Genomic DNA, 22,145 nt, shown 5'->3' on the forward strand with positions numbered 1-22,145 from the left:
CTCTTGCGGTTACTCTCTTTTTGTATCTGAAGCCGGGCTGATCCCAATAATTATTCACAGAAATAAATGTAGGGTCTTCTCAGGCCTCACACAATAACCTTGCCACTCTCTAAAATACTCCAAACTCAACACAGGCCTGCACTGCCACTATATGTAACAGATGGTCCTAGTGATGGGAAAAACTCTTCCTACTTTCTGAACTGAGCCAATAGGGATGTGGTACCCCTCCCTCCCGACTGTAGTAATAGTAACCAGCCACTAGGGGTAAACATTACATTTGTTCTAAAAAATTGCATTCTATATACACACACCACTGCATCGCATTAATATGCCCTCTGGGGCACTACACTGCCCACACGGCTAACCACATTTTAGACCCCCGTGACACCGGGGCCAGAAGCAGGGTTACACTGGGCAAACGCCCTATAGCAAAAAAGTAACCTTGAGCTGCTAGCTTTAGTTGTAATGTGTTGATGAGACCATCGGCCATGCTGATCCTGAGCTTTACCACCGCGAACATATCATTCAGTAGAATGGGACTGATGTTCGGTTGCAGAGCCCACATACTACGAAAGCGGCGCCCATCACAACTGACACAGTAAGCTAAGCCTCTAACGACCCCGGAAGTGCTTCCTGCTAGCTGGCGACCTGTGCTTGGCTGACAGTCATGTTATCCCCTGGCACGCATGCGCAGAAGCAACAGCGGATGTACTGTTTGTATTAACTAGAATGTTACAGGAGGAGGAGCGGGAGCAAAGATGGCGGCGAATCCGAACTCTACCAAACCTCTATTTGACTGTCCGAGCTGGTGAGAAAGGGCTGTGGGAAGATTGGTTGCTGCTAGCCGTGCACCTTGTAGTAATGCCAAATACAGGCGCAGAGGGCTAGTAATGAGGCGGCAGGAATGAGAGCCGGGGGAGGTGTGGTCTGGAGCCATGTTGTGTGCAGGCTGCAGTACAGCCAGGCTGGGCTATCCTGTAACATGGGGACATGTGCAGTGCATGAGGCTATGGGTAGGAATTTGTAAACAGCTAGAAAATTCTAGCATCTACAGTGTGAAGGGCTGACAGCATTCAGACAAGCACATCACTCATAGCATAAAGCATAGCGTCATGCATTGTACAGTGGCTGTTCTTGGTATTGCAACTTGGGCTCACTCACTTGATTAGGACTGAGCTGCAAACTTGTCATGTGATGAATGGATGTCAAAGGCTTGTGGACCTGATACACCCCTTTAAAGAAAGATTTAATTTTTATGTACCCGATCAGCTTCGTCATTCATCACAGTTCATTTATACATACATATGGTGTATGATCTCTGCAGTCAGTTAGTGGATATGGTGTCTTCTCCACAGCCATGCAGGGAATGTTGCAGAAATTCTCCAAATCGTTGGCATCATGGCTCTCATCACAGGGCTGATAGTACATGATAGGGCTGATAGTACATGAGTGCTGCTGTGATTAAATGTAAATAATCCATTTAATGTAGTATGTTTCCTCTCTTTAGGGCAGGCAAGCCGCCTCCAGGACTTCATCTAGATGTGGTTAAAGGAGATAAACTCATAGAGGTGAGTACATGGTAGAATGTGGATGTCTAAAACGGAAAGTGTGACAGAAACTAGAAACAGTAGGTGAAAGGAAAGTTTTCTGTTCACCTCCTGTTCTCGTTTTAATGGACCTTCTGTTACACATCCGTTATTAACAGCTACAAAATAAAAAGTCTGCTGCTATGGATAACAGAATGTGTAATGAATCCTGCTGAACGAGGGTGGGAACTTAGCCATGTATTTGACTTCTACATTTCTGTAGCAATCTTGGTGTTTTCAGGCTGTACGGCCAGCGATCTGCTGTCTGTTGTGGCGGCACCTCCCTTCTGCTGCCATGGTATACGCTGCTACTTTAGCGCAGTGATCTACTGCAGAAATCATTCCTTTCACATGTCAAACTCTTATGCTTGATGAGGGCCACCAGTTCCTGAACATATACCTTGAAATCTACATTTTGATACGTGAAATGAAACAATTACACTGAATTGTACATATGATAGCTGAGAAATGGCTTTTTTTTCTTGCTGGAAATAAGAAATGGCTTTTGCAGCGCACTTGATACTAACCTAGATACCTGTGCCCTGGTTAATCTCTGGGGTGTACCTGTGGTATCTAGGTCCAAGAAGTGCAATAATAACTGCCGTAAGAATTTAAGCTCAGTGTGTGGAGTGACATTCTGGGTTATAACTTATTGTACATCTATTATTGGATATGGTTTATATTCGTATTCCTATATGTTTATGTATGTAAATGTAGGTTTTGTTTTTGCAGATACATTATGGAGCTGTTCATGCTTTAAAGGGAACCTGTCACCCGAAATGTGCTTTGTAGCTGGTAACAGGTTCCAATAGCATATGCAATGCTGCTTTTAAAATGCCTTTGTCAGCATTCTGAGTCAATTCAGTAGTTTATAATAGTTTATTTGACATTATCTGGCTCCCTACCACCAGCATGTGGTGAGTCCAAGGAGATGGGCTCCCCGCTTCCTGTCATGTGCATTGATCTGGATGGGGAGGGGGATGATGTGGAGTAGATGAGGAATTTATAAGGAGACAAAGGCGCACACACAGGCTGCTGCAGCTGCCCCTTACCACTTTCTGTTGGTAGGGAAACAGGTTATGTGAATTAAACTTGTATATAGTACTAAAATCACTCAGAATGCTGACTTATTAAAATAAGCATACCAAAGGCTTTTGGAACCTGACACCAGCTAAAAATTACATTCGTTGTTCAGGTTTGTTTTAAGAAATCTTTACCATAATACTCAAAACTGTTATACTTGGTTGTAACTTTTTCGTTTACCATTGTACAGCCCTAATCCTCTACTCCTTTTAACCTTCATGTATTTTGAGCAATTATTTTTCCTTAATTGATATAATTAAATATTTCATATATTATAGGTGAGAATAAAGGTAAAGACTAAAATCACACCTTTACCTTAGAACACAAATCAAAATAAACAAGTAAAATGCACTGCATCCAAAAATATGATGACAGCTCATCATCATACTGGTGCCAGAATATGGCATGTCAACAAAGTTTTATTTTGTACAAAAGATTAAAAAAAAATTTATCTACTAAAACATTATGAAATCTAAATAAACTTTAACTCTCTGATTGTTCCAACCCAAGGAATAAAGGTGAGGTGTCATTGGGAGCACAGTCAAAGCCATAAAATCAGAGCTCACAATTTTTTTTACAGCTTCCTAGTACATACATTGCATGGAATATTAATTGGCGCCACTAAAAAGTACAATTTGTTTCCCAAATAACAAACCCTCATACATCTATGTAAACTGAAAAATAAAAAAAAAATTAAGAGCCAAGTCCTGTAAATATTAGAGATTAACTGTTAAGTTATTGACAAATAAATAGTTTTAGCACATCTGGAGAGAGCCTCTGCCAATAATTCCAATGCTAACAGTATCATTCTGCTGGCTTCTTCCTATCCTGAGAAATAGCCTGGTATATGTACCATTCCTTCTTATAAAATCATATTCAGCTATTACTGAAGTGGGCAGCACTTGTTGGTTGTGACATCATTTCAGGGCTCTGAAGTCAGAGCACTCAGGACAGTATGTTTGTAATGTTATCCAATTGAAGAGCAACTGTAAAGTATAAAAACTTGCACTAAGCCAAAATAAGCAATTCTCTAATTTACAATCATTAGCTTTTGTTAGGTTTGTTAGCTAACAGGCAGGATGGGTAGCAGTTACATTATCTCTCTGGCTGTCTATGAATATATTGGTTGCCATGTGATTCCGTAGTTAGACGGAGCAGAGAAGATGAGGCTGGGTGGAGTTACTAGCAAATGCACTCTCGGGGTCAGTAAAACCTCTCAGCAGATGCAGGACCTGCCATGATGTGACTGATCACATGCTTCAGCTCATTCAATTACATACCAAGGATGGGATGTAGCAGGGTTGTTTGTGTTTGAAAGTTTAAATATATAGTAGAAATGTGTTTGTATGAAAGTGTGAATGCACAAATAAAGCCAGAGCCCAGGCTCCCCAAATAAATCCAGAGCCCAGGCTCCCCATCAGTTCTAATGAATGAATCAGATCCTGCACACACAGCACAGTATATATATATATAGTGAGCAGCTCTTTGCACTGGTGGTCTGCAGATGGGAGACAGCTTCCATAGAGTATAATGGCAAAAATAAAATAAAAAAATCAGTGATTGAATTAAAAAAAAAAGGCTTTTGGGGATGGTATCCTCTCAGAGAGGTGGTCTTTTGGAGATTTTTATTCCTTTATATAGCGCACACACAGATTCCGCAGAGCTGCACATAGTTTGCCAAATTGGTCACTGTCCCAATGGGGCTCAAAATCTAATCAACCTACCAGTATCTTTTGAAGTTGGTGCAGGTGGACATATTTTAGGCACCTTTAGTTCACATGGGGCAGTAGTGCATGCGTTTTCAAATGTATTCGAACAGCTGAGAAAAGGAGATTTAACAAACACATTAACGTCAACGCATGTGTTGCCATTGGGTTAACAAACACATGTGTTAACATGTTATCGCTGTTAATATCATGTGTTAAAACAATGTTAGCACATGTAACATACAATGTTTACACCTGCATTTTGTAAACACAATGTTAACAGCTATGTAATCAGGCAAATCTCCTTTTCTCAGCTATTCTGATGTTTGAAAATGCATGCGAATACATGTGAATACATCCTTAAAGTGAACCTGACACCATAGACATAACATTTTTCACAAAAGACATGTTACAGAAGCCCATTACAGCTTTCTGCTTTCTCTAAGAATTTGCATTACAAAACACATGACTTGCCTGTGCTGCAGCCCCCACCTGAAGTGTATATGTGAGATTAAATTAAACTCCTTAGTCTGGTGCCACACGTACTGGTTTGTCTGCGTTTGAAAAAAACGCATCTGCAGACAAAGCTGGACCCACCGGGGCGGGCCGCGGCCCGATTGCATCGGCATTTCTATGGAAACGCCTGCGTTCGGGAATGAGCCGCCGGTGTTTTGTGTTAATTTAATGAAAAACACCGGCGGCTCGTTCCCGATCGCAGGTGTTGTCATAGAAACGCCGATGCGATTGGGCTGCGTCCCGCCCTGGTGGGTGTGGCTTTGTTTGCGTTTTCAAATGCAGACAAGGCGGTACGTCTTGCACCAGCCTTACACTACTATGTCCTTAAATAATGCAGTGTATTTTCCACATGGAAAAATAGAAAAAAATAAATATATACAGTAAGCATCATATGTTGGTACCCTGAAAATGCTTTTCCATATTAGCAGTTTAAATATTTAAACTCCAAACTGGGGCCAAAAATTTTTTTTTCTGGATCTACAATTATAAAATATACAGTTTCGACTTGCATACAAATTCAACTTAAGAACAAACCTCCGGACCCTATCTTGTACGTAACCCGGGACTGCCTGTACTGATATGTGGACACACACTTTGTTATTTTGTTGGACATCTATTCCCATACATAAAGTTGTTTTTACTTTTTGAATATAACTTCAATCTCTTATTTTCTAAATACATGTTAATGATTTCCCCAATTTTCTACAGAAACTCATTATTGATGAGAAGAAATACTATTTGTTTGGAAGGAACCCAGATATGTGTGACTTCACAATTGATCATCAGTCATGCTCTAGAGTCCATTCAGCCCTGGTCTACCACAAGCATTTGAAGAGAGTCTTTCTCATAGATCTTAACAGCAGTAAGTCCATACAAAATAAGAATATAAAATGAAATTTTAAAAATTTCCTCTTCATTGACTTTTAACTGATAATTTTTTTTTCCAGCCCACGGGACTTTCCTTGGCCATATCCGGTTAGAACCACATAAACCCCAACAGATCCCCATTGACTCCACCGTTTCATTTGGTGCTTCAACACGACAATACACTCTCAGAGAGAAACCTCAAACCCTTCCATCAGCTTTGAAAGGAGATGATAAAGCTGGGGACGATGATGAGCTGAAAGGTCTTTTAGGCCTTCCAGAAGAGGAGACAGAACTTGATGTGAGTAATTTCAATGTAACACACAGGAATTGCTTGTAGATGCCTGCTCACCTTATTTGTAACTAAGGCTGCTTACTGCTGCAACTAATGATTGGCTAAGCACGCCTTTTCTAATTATTGTATACAATTTCCTTTGTGTCGAGGGGAGGAGGCAGCATTTGAACCTGATTTTTAGGTAGTCTGTTAAACAATTACCTTATATACTGTATTTTTCGGAGTATAAGATGCTTCTTACCATAGGACGCACCCCAGATTTAGGCTTCCAAAAAAGGACAAATATATTTTAAACCAATTAAAATATCCCTGTTGGTCGCACTAAAGCACAGCACACACAGCACTGATTCATCCACACATATACACACACACAGCGCTGCTTCATCCACACATTTACACATTATATAGCCTGCAAGCCAGCCCCCTTCCCCCAGTATGCTCAGCGCATAAAAATAATAAACTCTGTACTCGCCTTTCTGATGCCCCAGATGTTAGATCTGTGTATTTTCTTTATCAGAATCTTACAGAGTTCAACACGGCTCATAACAAGAGAATATCGACACTAACCATAGAAGAAGGTAACCTGGACATCCAGAGATCTAGGCGAAAAAAGAGGAATTACAGAGTCACCTTTAGTGAAGATGATGAAATCATTAATCCAGGTAAACCATAACACAGCAAGCTGTAGACCTAAAAGGGCAGCACTGCACAAGCTGTTGCCTCTGATGCCATTGATTTTCTTCCTCCTCACCGCCCTTTTTGAGAGGTGTAAAAGGGGTAGTCTGGATTTAAAAAACCTTTGATGTATTCCACCTGGGCAGTATGAAAATAGTACTTGTACTTGCTTTTTTTGGCGCTACTGTTCAGCTATTTCACCATTTGTTACTAATGGCCTCTGTATGCAGAGGCAGGCAGTGATGTGATGTCACATTGACTTTGTGCACTTCCGCTACAGCCTACAACTACTACTGTAGAAGGCGCGTGTGTGTAAACGCCACATCACTTCAGGCCTCTGTATACAAATGAGCAGTAATAGACTGTGTTCCGTAGCTTATCGGGTGAGCCCGAAAATCGTTGAGAAAATCTCAAAACCACCTGGGAAAGTTAAACCATTCTTAAGTTATTACTGGAGGAAGTGACATGTGGCGGTTTAAAAAAAAAAAAAAAAAAAGTCTTGGTCATTGTATTACAAAGAGTGACAGGTTCTTTGGATTTCGTGTTATAGAATAAGAAAAATTACACAGTCAACAATATTTAAAAGGTTTATTGTAATACAAAAGTATATAAAGAGGTAAATATCAAAAGATTATACTCACAACACTGTCAACTTTCATTGATGAGCTCCGGCACACAAAATCTTCACGGGCTTATCAACTTACAACTCTGTCCAGCATCATTGATGACCTTCCGGCAGGTAGGGGTCTTCACGGACTATCACCAAGCAGTAGAATGACAGGTATTGACAGGTATCATCAGGTCTTGAGGCGTCCCACAAGTACCCAAGCAGTATAGCATCAGTCAATAGCTAGCTCTCAATTCTCTCAAATCCCACCGCTAGGTGATAGTACGGGAGTTTTATACCCCATGTCTGTGCGTCACCAAACTATATGGAAAAACATATGTATGCACATGTTTTCTCTCATTATTCTCCTAATGGTATAGTTTCCCATGAAAGTGGCCAGTTTTCATTGGAAAGCATCCCAGGAGATGAGTGCATCCCAGCAGATGTGTAATGCCTGTGCCAAATAAGGATAAGAATATGTAAAACTTAATGAGAATAAAAATGTCAAATATAATGAGGATCAAAATATGTTGTTTTGGGCTCATTCACAGTTGAAATAAGGTTACATGAACTGTCTTATATCTCAAGAGCAGCCATGTTGCATCTTCTACTCCATCTTGGTTTTCCATTACAGTCATCAAGGTGAAAATGAACTTGGTGAATTGTTGAAATTTTATACTTCCAAGTAAATGCGGTGATTATGTAATGTCACACAGGTGCATGACTCGTTATATCAGAAAGTAATCTGAGCTGTATGTAATAACAAGCCGTGCACCTGTGTGACATCACATGAGCAAGGACAGATATCTACTCACTGGGGCTGCAGTCAGGTTGCGGTTTGTTTGCTTTTACGCATGCATTTTTAACCCCTTCACGCTCCGTGGCGGATATATCCGCCACGGAGCGCAGTGACTTAGCGCTCAGTGGCGGATATATCCGCCACGGCGCCTATGCCGGCTCGGCTCTGGATCAGAGCCGAACCGGCATCGGGAAACACAGGGTGCCGGCTGTAACTAATAGCCGGCACCCCAGTGTAACACCCGCGATCGGAGTTGTCTCCGATCGCGGGTGCTTAACGCGTTAAATGCCATCTAACATGCATCTGGGGGGTCTTTCCCCCACGATGGCCCCCCCCCCGGACCGTTTTCGGGGGGCGCCGATCGTTGCTATAGCAACTCTGGGGTCCGATCTGGACCCCAGAGTTACTTGCAAGAATTGCCAGTAAGATGGCGTCTGTGACGTCATCTTACTGGCACAGTGCCAGCCTATGCAAGTGTATAGGCTGACACTGATAATACTCTGCAATACATCAGTATTGCAGAATATTATCATGAACAAGCAATCTTCTGATTGCTTCTTCATGTCCCATGGTATAAAAGGGAAAAAGTAAAAAAAAAAAGTTATTCAATAAAAAAATAGTCATAAATCACTAAAAATGCCCCAAACTCCCAAAACATATAACGAGACATATAACTCAAAAAAAGTCTAAATCATAACACAAACCCCACATATATAGTATCACCGCGCCCGTAACAACCCGTAGAATAAAAGTAAATCATTATTGAACCCCCACGATAAACGCCGTAAAAAAAAACTGTTATAAACCCTCCAAAAATTATGATTTTTACCTTTTCAATCCCACAAAAAATGCTTTAAAATGCGATCAAAAAACCATATGTACTCCGACATGATACTGGTGCAAAGTACAACATGTCCAGCAAAAAACAAGCCATCAACCAGCTCCGTAGCCAAAAAAGTAACAATGTTATGCCACTTGGAAGTCGGCAATACATAAATGATAGATTTTTCCCCACATTAGGGTTTTGTTTGACAAATTTAGTAAAACGTAAGAAAATATATTCATGTCTGGTATCCCCGTAATCGTATCAAACCATAGAATAAAGATAACATGATTATTAGTCTATACAGTGAACACCAAAAAAAAAAAAAAAAGTAAAAGATCCAGTACAGAATTGATGCTTTTCTACTCCTGCCCTCAAAAAAAGTTCCTCAATTTTCAACAATAGGTGATACCAACCCCAAAATGGTAACAATGGAAAAAGCATCTCATCCCGCAAAAAAAAAAAAAATGCCGTCACATGGCCCCAATAACGAAAAAGCGAAAATTTTATAGCCTTCAAAAGGGGCCAATGAGGAAACGAAAATCCTGGCAGCTGCAGCGCCCTCCTTCCCTTCTGCACCTCGCTGTGCCCCCATAAAACAAGTAACGGCCACATGTGGGGGGTCTTTGTACTCAGGAGAAATTGCAGAACAAATTGTATGGTGGGTTTTCTCTTTTTATATTTTGGAAATGTGTAAATTTTAGTGCTAAATGAACGTATAAGGGAACAATATGACCATTCTAAATTTCACCCCCATTTTGATTCAATTACTATGAAGATCTCAAGGGGTTAACGCTGTTTCTGATAGTTTGAGGGGTGCAGATTTGAAAATGGGTTGCTTATATAGGGGGTTTTGATGCTAAATATGTAAAATTTCATTCAAAACTGTATTTATCCCCAAAATAGGCAATTCTGAAAATCCGGAAAAGCGATATTCTATTTGTAAGCCGCGTGACATCAAAATAAATTATCCAAACATTTCAGAAATTATGAAAATGTAAAATAGACAAATGGGAAATGTTATTCAGCAACTTATTTAGGTGGTAAATCTATCTGCCTGAAAACGCAATGATTTAGAATTTCGAAAATGGCAAATTTTTCAAAAAATTTATCATATTTTCTTTTTTTTGTAAATAAATGCAAAACTTATCTGCCAAAATTTACCACTAAAATGAAGTACAACATGTGGGGAAAAAACAGTCTCAGAATCGTTTTGATAAGTAACAGTGTTCAAAAGTTATAACCATATAAAGCGAAGCAAGTCCGAATCCAAAAAATCGGGCTGAGCCTTAACCCCTTAACGCTGAAGCCACTTTTCACCTTCCTGACACGGCCCATTTTTTCAAATCTGCCCTGTGTCACTATAAGTGGTTATAACTTCGGAACGCTTTAACATATCCAAGTGATCTTAAAATTGTTTTCTCGTGACACATCGTACTTCAGGTTATTTGAAAAATTTTGGTGGTATGTTTTGCATTTATTTATGAGAAAATCAGATATTTGGTGAAAATTTGGAAAAATTTTAGATTTTTGAACTTCAAAATGTTCTACTTTTTCCATACATAGTCATAACCGCAAAAAAACGTAATAACTAACATTCACTAAATGTCTAATTTATGTGGACATGGTTTTTTATGCATACTCTTATTTTTGTAGGATGTTATGGGCCTTTGAACGTTAGGTGCGATTTTTCACATTTTCATAAAAAACGCAAAATCCTGCTATTGAGGGAGCTGCTCAGGTTTCAAATCACTTTGAGAGACCTAAATAAAAGTAAACCCCATAAATTACCCCATTATAGAAACTACGCCCCTCAACGTATGTGAAACAACTTTTATGAAGTTTGTTAACCCTTTAATTGTTTTACAGGGGTTAAAACAAAATCGGATGCAATTTTGAAAGTAAAATTTTTTTGGGTAAATTAATATGTTTTTCAAAAAATGTACAAATTATCATTGGATAAAATACCAAAACGCTCCACAAAATTTGATACCCAATCTCTTTCGTGTATAACAATACCCCATATGTGGTGGTAACCTGCTGTATGGGCACACGCCAGGGCGTCGAAGGGAGCTGCGCCATTCAGAGCAGATTATGCATTGTCACTTTTTATTGGCTATACAATCTTTATTTTTTTGGCAATTTGGACATATAAGGGCTTATTTTCTGCGACATGAGATGCACTTTACAAATACTTCATTTTAGTGGGTCATTAGCTTATTGATGAGATTTTATTAACTCTTGAATGTATGGGTGAAAAGAAAATTGTCAATTTTGGTTTACTTTCTTTTCGTATTTTTTGGGGGTCGTACACCATACACTAAAAATATTATATTATCTTCATTCTATAGGTCACTACGATTACGGTGATACCTCATTTGTATAGTTTTTCATTTATTTTTACAATTTTACTGGATAAAAACTAATATAGAGGAAATCTCATTTGTTTTTGCATCGCCATCTTTTCGGAGACGTAACTTTAATATTTTTTGGTTGACAGAGCTAGTTTAGGGCTTATTTTTTACGTGTTGAGTTGTTCTTTTCAGTGGTACCATTTTTGCGCACATAACTTTTTTTGATCACTTTTTAGAACATTTTTGTGTAGAGATTTTATGAAAAATGTACATTTTTGGCGTGTTTTTCGGGTTTTCTTTTTACGGCGTTCACCGAGCGGGTCCAATAATGTTTCTGAGTTATTGTACGGATTGTTACGGACGCGGCGATACCAAATATGTGGGGTTTTTTGGCGATTTTGTGTTTTTTCACTTTATTGCATGTGTATAGGGAATATTTGTGTTTAGGGGACTCTAACTTTATTTAATTAATTATTTTTATTAAAAAATTATTTTATGTAGTGTTTTTAACATTTTTATTAACTTTTACAGGTTAGCTTGAACAAGTGATCCACTGATCACTTGTTCAAGCTCTTCTTCACATTACACAGTGTAATACAGATGTATTACACTGTGTAATGTAACACACTGAGCATGCTGCGCATGCTCAGTGTGTTACAGCCGGGTCCTGTCAGAAGGCAGGACCCGGTTCCCGGCAGGAGGATCGCGCAGCCCCGGGCACCGGCAGTCCCGGGGCTGCAATCGGAGCAGCGGACCCCCCGGTAAGCGCCGCGGGGGGGTCCGATTCTTCTGAAATGCCCCTTGCACGCCGCGGTCAGCGCGACCGCGGCGTGTCAGGGGTTAACACCCGCGATCGGAGAAATCTCCGATCGCGGGTGTTAGAGGCAGGTGTCGGCTATAATATATAGCTGACACCTGCAGCTTCTGGCGCCGGCTCCGTTCAGGAGCCGGTGCCAGAAGCATGACGTAATAGTACTGCATTTTGCGGGAACGCACCTCCCGCGATGCAGTACTATTACGTCAAATGTCGGGAAGGGGTTAAGCTACAAAATGGCTGCGTCCTTAAAGGGGTATTCTTGTCTGGGCATTAATATTCAGTTTGATTAATCTGCCATTAATAAACATTTCTTCAATTAGATGTTATTAAAAAAAATGTTCCTGTGTGAAGATAATTTTCCTTAAATGTAGTCATGTGGTCCCTTAGAAACGAGATGGCTTCCTCGGATACGGCCACCTCTACTGGAGAGATTGCACAAATAAACAAAAGGTTATTGTATATAAAATGTCTGGGAGTTACTACATGTCACACAGCCGTCCTGTGGTAATGATTGCTGAATCCTGGTAGTCCGGCAGGAGCCTATAGTGCAAGTCTGGCCACCGCTGCCAGAGTGTGACGTGGTCGTATCCGAGGAAGCCATCTTGTTTCTAAAGGATAACATGGTTACATTTATGAGAAATTATCTTCACACAGGAACATTTTTTTTTTAATAACATCCAATTGAAGAAATGTTTATATATGGCAGATTAATGAAACTGAATGTGAATGCCGAGACGAGAATACCCCTTCAAGGGGTTAAACAGCTGTTGAGATTTGCTGATTTACATCATCAACAAAATGTTAACACATGCGTTTATTAACGCAATGTTAACAACAATATAATTTGGCAAATCTCCTCTTCAGCTGTTTAACCCCTTAATGACCGCCCTATCGGGATTCTACGTCGGTCATTAAGGGTACTTCTTCTGACGCGACGCCTTTCTACGGCGCCGCGTCAGAAGAAGATTTCGAGACATCGGGTCAGTTTAGTGCCGGTGTCGGGCTGTGATATCACAGCCCAGACCCGGCACTAACACCCGGGATCGGAAAAACTCAGATCCCGGGTGTTTAACCCCTTACACGCCGCGGTCAAGCATGACCGCGGCGTGCAAGTGTGTCCCCTGTGGATCGGACCCCCCCGGTGCACTTACCGGGGGATCCGATCCCTCCTGCCGCTGCCCCGGGTCCCGACGAGTGACCCGAGGCTGTCGGCTCCTCTTCTCGCCGGGTCCTGCCTTCCTGGCAGGACCCGGCTGTAAGTAACTGAGCATGCGCAGCATGCTCAGTTACTTTCACTATACACTGCAATACAAGTGTATTGCAGTGTAGAGGCTTGAATAAGTGATCGGATGATCGCTTATTCAAGCCAAAATGTGGAAAATGTAAAAAAGTAAAAAAAAAAAAAAAAAATTAAAACTTTTTATAATATAATTAAATAAAATAAAAGTCCCATAATCTCCCCAGTAACACATAAAATGCATATACAGTAAATAAAACACAAAAACATACATATTTGGTATCACCGCGTCCGTATTAATCTGTACAATAAATCTAAATCAATATTGAACCCGCTCGGTGAACTACGTAAAAAAAAACTCGGAAAACTTCCCATAATATACAATTTTTCATCAAACACCATCACAAAAAATGTTCTAAAAAGTGATCAAAAAAAGTTACGTTCCCTAATATGATACGACTGAAAAGAACAACTGTTTTCGCAAAAAATAAGCCCTCAACCAGATCTGACAACAGAAAAATACAGAAGTTATGGCCCTGAAAAGTTGTCAATAGTAAAAACAATGCAATTTTCTCCAATATTGGTTTTGCTCAGGAAAATTAAGCAAAAATAAGAAAAACTACATAAATGATGTATCACCGCAATCCTAGTGAACCAGAGAATAAAGATAAAATATTATTTTTACGTTACGGTGAGCGGGGGAAAAAATAAATGCTAACAATCCAAAATAAAAATTGATGATTTTGTTTGTGTCCCCCTTGAAATAGTTAATAAAATCTCAAGAATAAGCTTTAGACTCCCAAAATAAATGATCTATACATTGTATCTCCTCCCGTACATAATAAGCCCTCATATGTTTGTATTACCAAAAAAAATAAACATTTTATAGGTCGTACAATGTGACAATACAAATCTGCTGTGAATGGCGCCTCCATTCATTCTATACTCGGCCGTGCGCCCGTACAGCAGTTTACCACCACATATGGGGTATCAGTACACTCGGGAGGAATTGGGCATCAAGCGTTGCAGTGCGTTTCATCATTTAATTTATTCAGAAAATTTCAATTTTGGCCTAAATGAATGTATTTTCCAAAAAAATTCAATAGTTTCTAAATCGCAAGTCCATATTTTTTAACCCATGTGAAACGCTTAAAGGGTTAATAGACTTAATAGAAGTTGTTTTACATACGTTGAGGGGTGAAGTTTCTATAGTGAGGTAATTTATGGGGTTTTACTATTATTTAGGCCTCTCAAAGTCACTTGAAAGCTGAGTTGTCCCTCAAAATGTGAGTTTTGGCAATTTTCATGAAAATAAGAAAAATCACACCTAAAGTTCTGCACCTCATAACATTCTAGAAAAATGACCGGAAGCATAAATTATCATCCCAACATAAAGCAGATATTCTGTAAATGTTAATTATCAAACTTTTTGGGTAGTTTTACATCTTGCCTGGAAAGCAGAACATTTCAAACTAGGAAAATGAAGAATTTTTACAAACTTTTGCCAAATTTTCACTTTTTTTCAGAACGAAATGCAAAACTTATCACTTAAATTTTATAACTAACATGAAGTACAATGTGTCACGAGAAAACATTCTCATAACTTCGGAACGCTTTAACATATCCCGGTGATTTTAACCAATTATCGTGAGACTTGTCAGATTTGAAAAATCGAGTCTGGTCATTGAGCTGAAAACTAGTGTCGGTGATAAGGGGTTAAAAACGCATGCAAACAAAAATTAAAACGTATATTATGGCCGATGTATACATGTCCCCCATAGGCCACTAATTTCTGCATAATGTGGGCAAATGTTCGTGTGAATTTAGCCTTAAGCAGCAGGTGTCACTGGGGATTATCCCATCTACAGAGGTGTAGGGCCGGTAAAACGTCACAACTGCAATGTCCCTGAGGCAGACAGAAAAGGAATTTTTGCTGTTGATACCAGTTTGGACATTCCCCAGACTCTTTAACTCCTAAGTGCAAATAGTGATATGGTCGTGTTCACACAGTTGCTGGTGAAAGGCAGGTTTTTAGCAGATAAGGTCAGATGGCAGGAGGAGCCACTTTAACCCCTTCACGCTCCGTGGCAGATATATCCGTAACGGAGCTGAAGGGTGTATGAAGAAGGCTCACAGGCTGAGCCTTCTTCGTACAGAGATGGGCTTTGCTGCATATCGCTATCCATCGCTATCACCTGCGGTCGGTGCTTGCAAAGTCGCCGGCGGCACTGTAAGCATGGCAGCGCATGGGCGCCGCCATCTTACCTCCAATCGCCGCTTCCTCGCACGTCATCAGGGGGGGGGGGGGGGGGGCGGTCTTCGTTTGACCCGAGGCTACATGGCTTCTGCCTATTCATTACAATGAGCATGTGGCTCATTGTAATGTATAGTGAGCTGAAATGCCATATACTGCAATACAGTTGTATTGCAGTATATGGTAGGAGAGATCTGACCATCTAGGGTTAATGTACCCTAGAGGGTCTACGAAATAGTGAAAAAAAAAGTTTAAAAAAATGTGAAAATGAATAAAATATTAAAAGTTCAAATCACCCCCCTTTCCCTAGAACTGATATAAAACATAATAAACAGTAAAAATCACAGACACATTAGGTATCGCCGCGTCCTAAAATGCCCGATCTATCAAAATATAAAAATGGTTACGGCCAGCGGTGACCTCCGAGACGGGAGATGGTGCCCAAATGCCCGAAACGCGACTTTTACACCTTTTTACATGACATAAAAAATGTAAAAAAAAATGTATCAAAATGTCGCACGGTCCTCAAAATGGGAGCAATGAAAACGTCGGCACATTTTGCAAAAAAAAAAATATACACTTCACACAGCTCCGTGCGCCAAAGTATGTAAAAGTTATTAGCGCCAGAAGATGGCAAAAAATGTTTTTTCTTTTTATGTACACATTTAGTTTAATTTTTGAAAATGTATTAAAACGCCATAAAACCTATATAAATTTGGTATCTCCGCAATCGTACCGAACCAAAGAATAAAATAGAGGTGTTATTTGAAGCGAAGAGTGAAAGTCGTAAAAACTGAGCCCACAAGAACGTAACGCACGTGCGGTTTTTATTTTTCAATTTTTCCACATTTGGAAATTTTTTCCGGCTTCCCACTAGATGGCAGGGAATAATAAATAACATCACAGGAAAGTAAAATTTGTTACACACATAATAAGCCCTCACACAGATCTGTACACGTAAAAATGAAAAAGTTATGGATTTTTGAAGATGGAGAGCAAGAAATGAGCGGAAATACCCCGCGTCCTTAAGGGGTTAAAAGGTTATGTGAAATCTCAAATTATATCCTCAAATGAGATGTCCCTTCTTTTTTTTTTTTCGCAGTACTTAATTTCGCCTATTTTCATTTCATATAATTACATTATATGAGACAAATATGTTTTTATCCATGTAATATACTAATATTCTTAAGAGGTCGCACTAACATTTTTCCAGAAGGGTAATATTACTCCTCTTATTATTTTTGAGGAGTATTTTTAGTTGAGGAGGAGTATGAATTTTTCAGTAATACAAATATCTAACTTAAATTCACATATAATGTTAAGATGATCTTAGCAAATTGTGGCAGTAAAAGTAACATTAAATCATGCACTAAACAAGGGGGCCCCCCATGCCAAACTGTGGCTCATGCTACCACCGCTCCCCTGGACCAAACTGTGACTCGCACCGCCAAGCAGCCCCCTCCCCAGACCAGTCTGAGGGTGATGCGGTGAAACAATGCCTGTGTGTAGGGGATGGGTGCACTTACCGGGGAGCAGCGCACCTTGACCTGGAGACCGATCTGTGTTCACAGGGGGCAATTCATGGTAGAGGGGCAGGCAATAACAAAGCTCCTTACACACTGTTTAATATCTACAGTGTGAAAGGAGCTTTGTTATTGGTCTTGGGGACACAGCCTCGTGTGTCCTGCTGAGAGGTCTGGTATACACTACAATCCTGCTACTGATATTTATCTCCTTAGTAGGATTGCAGCGTGCCCCGGAATACTCAGCCTGTGCAATATAAGGGACAAATGGCAAACATCCCACTTCCAGAAGTCTCACTACACTCTGTACACGTGGCACATACACTATACATTGAGTTCAGTGTGGGCTCGCACTCAACTATAGCGGCTTCCGCAGTGCTGGCACTGCTCTCTGGTCCAGCTCAGCTTGGATCACACAGACACTTGCCTTGGCCTACAGTGCGGGGAGAAGCAGCACCACTGTCCATATGTCTCCCCTGGTCTCTCTCCAGGTCTCTCCAGCACGCACCTGACACAAATCGCTGCATCACGTGTCCTTCTGAGCGGGTCACTCAGCCTGCGCTCTACAGGGAATAATTGCCAAGCATACTTTTACGCATGGCAATTATTTTGGGTGGTAATGGTGCCTCATCATGCGTCTATGATATGTGCTGATGCGTTAATGCAACCTGTGTGAATTGAATTAATGTTAATGAATGTTGCATATCCCAAGTGAGAATTAGGATGTTTTTATTTCTCCCACAGTCACTGAAAACTTAAATAGATTCATCTGCAAAATGCACAAAACCATCCGGCAACGGGCAAATTTAGTTTTTTATTGCAACATTTGAAGTAAATTCAGTAACAAATTTAATAAAACCGACCCCAAAAAAATCTGAAAACTTGCCAAACACACACTTGAAATATTTGATTCATGTCTTTGATATGCTAACAGAACAATGGTTTTAAGTTACCATATAACCCAAGATATAGACACCGGAAAGAATGCTCATCGACTAGCCTCTAAAAATGATACTCCTCGGCTCATTTGTTGGCTAAACAGGCAGGTTTCAGAAAGCATATTTCAGCCCCTTTCCTAGGGAGGGTGGGGTGGGCGGTCTGCTGCCAGTTTTGGGGCTGGTGACTGTATTTAAATCAAAGACAGGCTATGCTTTACAAATGCTGTTGTTTTTTTTTCTCTAACAGAGGATGTAGACCCCTCAGTTGGACGTTTCAGGAACATGGTACAGACGGCAGTAGTTCCAGTAAAGGTAAGTTCTATATCCTGACCACATTTAGTGTCTTCTTATCCACTTTCACATCTCCTTTATCCTAACAACATCTGTTTTTATTGCCTCAGAAAAAGAAAACTGAAATGACTGGCTCTCTTAGCTTAGAAGACTCTGTGGGCCGTCGTGTGCAGAACTTCCCATTTTCTGGCGGCTTGTATGGCGGTCTTCCTCCCACTCATGCGGAATCAGGAGCACAGACAGCAGGTGGCCATGGTACAGCTCTGATGGGTGGGATGCCCTTCCCTAATTTGGCACCAGAAGTGGATATTGCACCAACCACACCAACAGCTACCACCATCATTGCTGCTCCTACTTCATCCGGCTTCACAGCAGATACTGTTAATGAGCCCAAGAAAAAGAAATATGCAAAGGAAGCATGGCCGGGGAAAAAGCCTACTCCTCTTATTTAAGATTATTGCAGACTGTTATGTAAGGGGCAGCGGATACAGCAAGGAAGACTTGTACACCTCATTCAGAAACAAGCATCAAGTGGGGCAATATGGAAGTAGGCTATTAAATAAAAAACCAGGACCTGATTCCTTTTTTTGATGAATTTCTGTTTATGCAACTGCTCCATATATCCCAGTAAAGAATCTGCTGCACTAAGGAATGCAGGGTATTTTCTACACTGCTAAGGAGCACTCCATCCAATCATGACTACAGTTGTTCTTCAGAAACCTGGATTCCTAAAGTAATCCCTGCAAATAGATGCTGGACAGATAGACCTCTTCTCCTTTCTACACAATAGACTATCACCCCTACATGATAATGTACAGCTAATAGTTTTGTATATGTTAAGTGGTTTTAATGATCTGTAAAATTAGATATACTTTCAGTCTAACCCTGTTATGTTTCTCATTTATTCTCCAATTTCTGTAGAAATGTTAATGTCTTGTACGTTAATATGAAACTACAGACATACTAGTGAAGCATCGCACAGTTTCTGTTGTGCAGTCTGCTGTCAGACACTATATTGACTGTTATATTTCTCTATCTTTACTGTCTCTTATCAATCCCATGCTGCTTTAGCATAGCATCACAAAGGCATCCGGAGTTGTCAATCCTGGTAAAAAGACAATTATTCTTTACTTTATATCCATGATATGCTGTAGAAAAACAACACATTGTCTGCACCACACATGTCAAAGTCAAGCCCTGGCTCCATGCCCCTATTCAAAGCTGCGTTTAGTCTTCTTGACTAGCGTTCCAGGAGAGCAGTGTATAGTGCACATAACTCGCTGGTTATGGTGTGCAGCACATCGATGATGCGATTATACATGAATTCCACGCCTTACAACGAGCTGTTTGGTCAGGGGATCCGTGTGACCATTGGCAGCTGTCCCACATGTGAATTCTACATTGTTTCCACCAGAGGTGAGGTATGTCAGTACTAAAATTACATCTGGTCTTTTTAAGGCAACCATGAGGCTTATGTGGTCCTGGTGAAGATGTTTTTCCATGACGGCCCACTTAGAGGATGCCCCTTGACCTCTGTAGGGACAGGAAGAAGACAGGTTAAAGGCCTCCTGCCAGTGTTTTTACCAGGGGTCAGGTCAAAAGAGGGTCTCTCTCCTCCTAATGTGGGGGAGGGACCTCAGATGACTTACCTGGGTTTATGCCGGCCTACAGCTGGTTGTAATCCCACTCCGGATCGGGTACTCGGTTGGCTCATCCTTCCCTGGTCCTACGTTGATACACCATTCCGTCCCTTCCTGCAGCAATGCGGGCTGTGGCCTATGTAAGGACGCGCAACTCTGCCAGGCTCCATTCCCAGTTGACCTTTGCGCTCCGTGACTACTTCTGGCTGTGACCGGGAGTGAGGTCAGAACAACATGGAAGCGCTGCTGAGCATAATGGCGGCCACCTGCATGGGGGATGGGCTCCCTGATAAGGTATTTAAACCTCATATAGCGGTCAGTCATGTTGATCTGAGGTCTATAGGTGTGCACACTATACGTTCATTGCTGTCCCAGACACATTATGGCTGATGAGGCAGACTTGGGCCTACTCCACCCGCTTGGTCATGTAAGTGGTGCTGTATGGCATGTTCTAATGTATTTTGCCGCATGTATTAGAACCCCAAGTTAGTGTCTTCCTTAAACACCCCCCCCCCCCTTTAGGATAAAGATCAAGGGTCTAAAGGGAAAGGTAAAGAAGAACGGAAAGATCCTAAAAAAACTAGCAAGTCTGATAGGAAATGTAATATGTGTCTCCATTCCATGCCCGACTCATACAAGAAACCCTTATGCAGGCCCTGTATTGCGAGTTTTATGTGTGACGAAAGGACGTTCTTCATGGTTCAATTAAATTCCTTTATTGCAGAAAAGCTGGTTGCATCTGTCGCTTCGGCAACACAGAAAGACCCCTCTCCAAAAAAAAAACCCATACTGACGGTTGTTTCTTCCTCTGATGAAGAAGAGTATGATTCTGAGGCCCTTCTTGTTCTTTTGCTGATACAGAGGAGCAGGATTTTCAGGATTTAGGTCAAAAGCTAGAATCCCGCCACCTGTTTCATGTGGACGAGCTAGATAATCTCCTGAAGGCTATACGTGACCTTCCCTTTGAGGATTCGGAACAGCTCAAGGATCCCATGGACAGGAAGTCTGATGCTCTTCTAAAAAATCCTGGAAGACTTTCATTCTCAGCCTGAAGTCCAACTTGTCTGCCACTTCAGGGGCTAGGACTCTAAAGAGGGTGCTCTAACCAACAATACATATACGCTCCAAATCCAAACTCTGCAGTGTTGCCTTCACCGGCAGTTTCGTCTTTGGCCCTGAGCTTAAGGCCATCTTGGATAGTATCATAGTATATAAGGCTGGAAGGAGACGCAAGTCCATCAAGTCCAACCTTTAAGAATTAAATAAATGTTTTTTCTCTCCAGAAAGGCATCCAGGCCTCTCTTGAACATGTACATAGAGTCTGCCATAACAACCTCCTGCGGCAGAGAGTTCCATAGTCTCACTGCTCTTACAGTAAAGAACCTTTGTCTATGGTGATGGTAAAATAGCCTCTCCTCTAGGCGTAGAGGATGCCCCCTTGTCCTGGTCACAGGCCGAGGTATAAAAAGATCTTTGGAGAGATCCTTGTACTGTCCGTTAAGGTATTTGTACAGTGTAATGAGGTCTCCCCTCAGTCGTCTTTTTTCTAAACTGAATAATCCCAAATTTTTTAATCTGTCAGTGTATTCTAGTTCCCCCATTCCCCTAATAATCCTGGTTGCTCTCCTCTGCACCCGTTCCAGCTCTACTATATCCTTTTTATACACTGGTGCCCAAAACTGTACACAATATTCCATGTGTGGTCTGACCAGGGATTTGTATAAGGGCAAAACTATGTCTTTATCATGAGAATCTATTCCTCTCTTGATACATCCCATTATTTTATTTGCTTTAGCAGCAGCCGCCTGGCTCTGGTCACTAAAATTAAGTTTACCATCCACCAATACCCCAAATCCTTTTCAGCTTCAGTTTTACTAAGTAATTGACCGTTTAGAACATAATTATACTTTTTGTTTCCATGGCCCAAGTGCATAACTTTACATTTATCTACATTAAACCTCATCAACCATTTCTCTGCCCATCCCTCAAGCTTCCACAAATCCCTCTGTAATGCTAAACTATCGACCTCAGTATTTATTACTTTACACAGCTTAGTATCATCTGCAAATATTGAAACTTGACTGTGTAAACCCACTACAAGGTCATTAATAAAAATATTAAAAAGAAGTGGCCCCAA

At 40.8% G+C, this 22,145-nt stretch overlaps 1 protein-coding gene and 1 non-coding gene across 3 annotated transcripts; both read left to right on the top strand.

Annotated features, from left to right (window-relative positions):
- Positions 1 to 654: 654 nt before the first annotated feature.
- PPP1R8 (protein phosphatase 1 regulatory subunit 8) lies at positions 655 to 19,251 on the top strand. Of its 2 annotated transcripts, none has more exons than XM_072136917.1 (7): positions 655 to 808; positions 1,508 to 1,568; positions 5,600 to 5,753; positions 5,839 to 6,056; positions 6,568 to 6,712; positions 18,325 to 18,389; positions 18,479 to 19,251. In XM_072136917.1, exons 1-7 carry the CDS (start codon positions 759 to 761, stop codon positions 18,818 to 18,820), a joined length of 1,035 nt encoding a protein of 344 aa, XP_071993018.1. In that variant the 5' UTR covers positions 655 to 758; the 3' UTR covers positions 18,821 to 19,251. The 2 variants fall into 2 exon arrangements, with proteins under 2 accessions (XP_071993018.1, XP_071993019.1); XM_072136918.1 differs by lacking the exon at positions 655 to 808 and adding an exon at positions 997 to 1,013.
- LOC140120097 (small Cajal body-specific RNA 1) lies at positions 2,097 to 2,248 on the top strand. The gene has a single exon (XR_011853528.1). It is a non-coding gene; the product is annotated as a small Cajal body-specific RNA 1 (non-coding RNA).
- Positions 19,252 to 22,145: the final 2,894 nt, after the last annotated feature.

Source organism: Engystomops pustulosus, chromosome 2 (assembly GCF_040894005.1).
Source record: "Engystomops pustulosus chromosome 2, aEngPut4.maternal, whole genome shotgun sequence".
NCBI classification, from domain to species: Eukaryota; Metazoa; Chordata; class Amphibia; order Anura; family Leptodactylidae; genus Engystomops; species Engystomops pustulosus.

Excerpts from the sequence above, each read along its gene's own strand:
- PPP1R8 (XM_072136917.1), top strand. The coding sequence starts at position 759 with ATGGCGGCGAATCCGAACTCTACCAAACCTCTATTTGACTGTCCGAGC. Across the intron at positions 5,754-5,838 it reads TCTCATAGATCTTAACAGCA|CCCACGGGACTTTCCTTGGC; the intron begins GTAAGTCCATAC and ends TTTTTTTTCCAG. Across the intron at positions 18,390-18,478 it reads CGGCAGTAGTTCCAGTAAAG|AAAAAGAAAACTGAAATGAC; the intron begins GTAAGTTCTATA and ends TTATTGCCTCAG.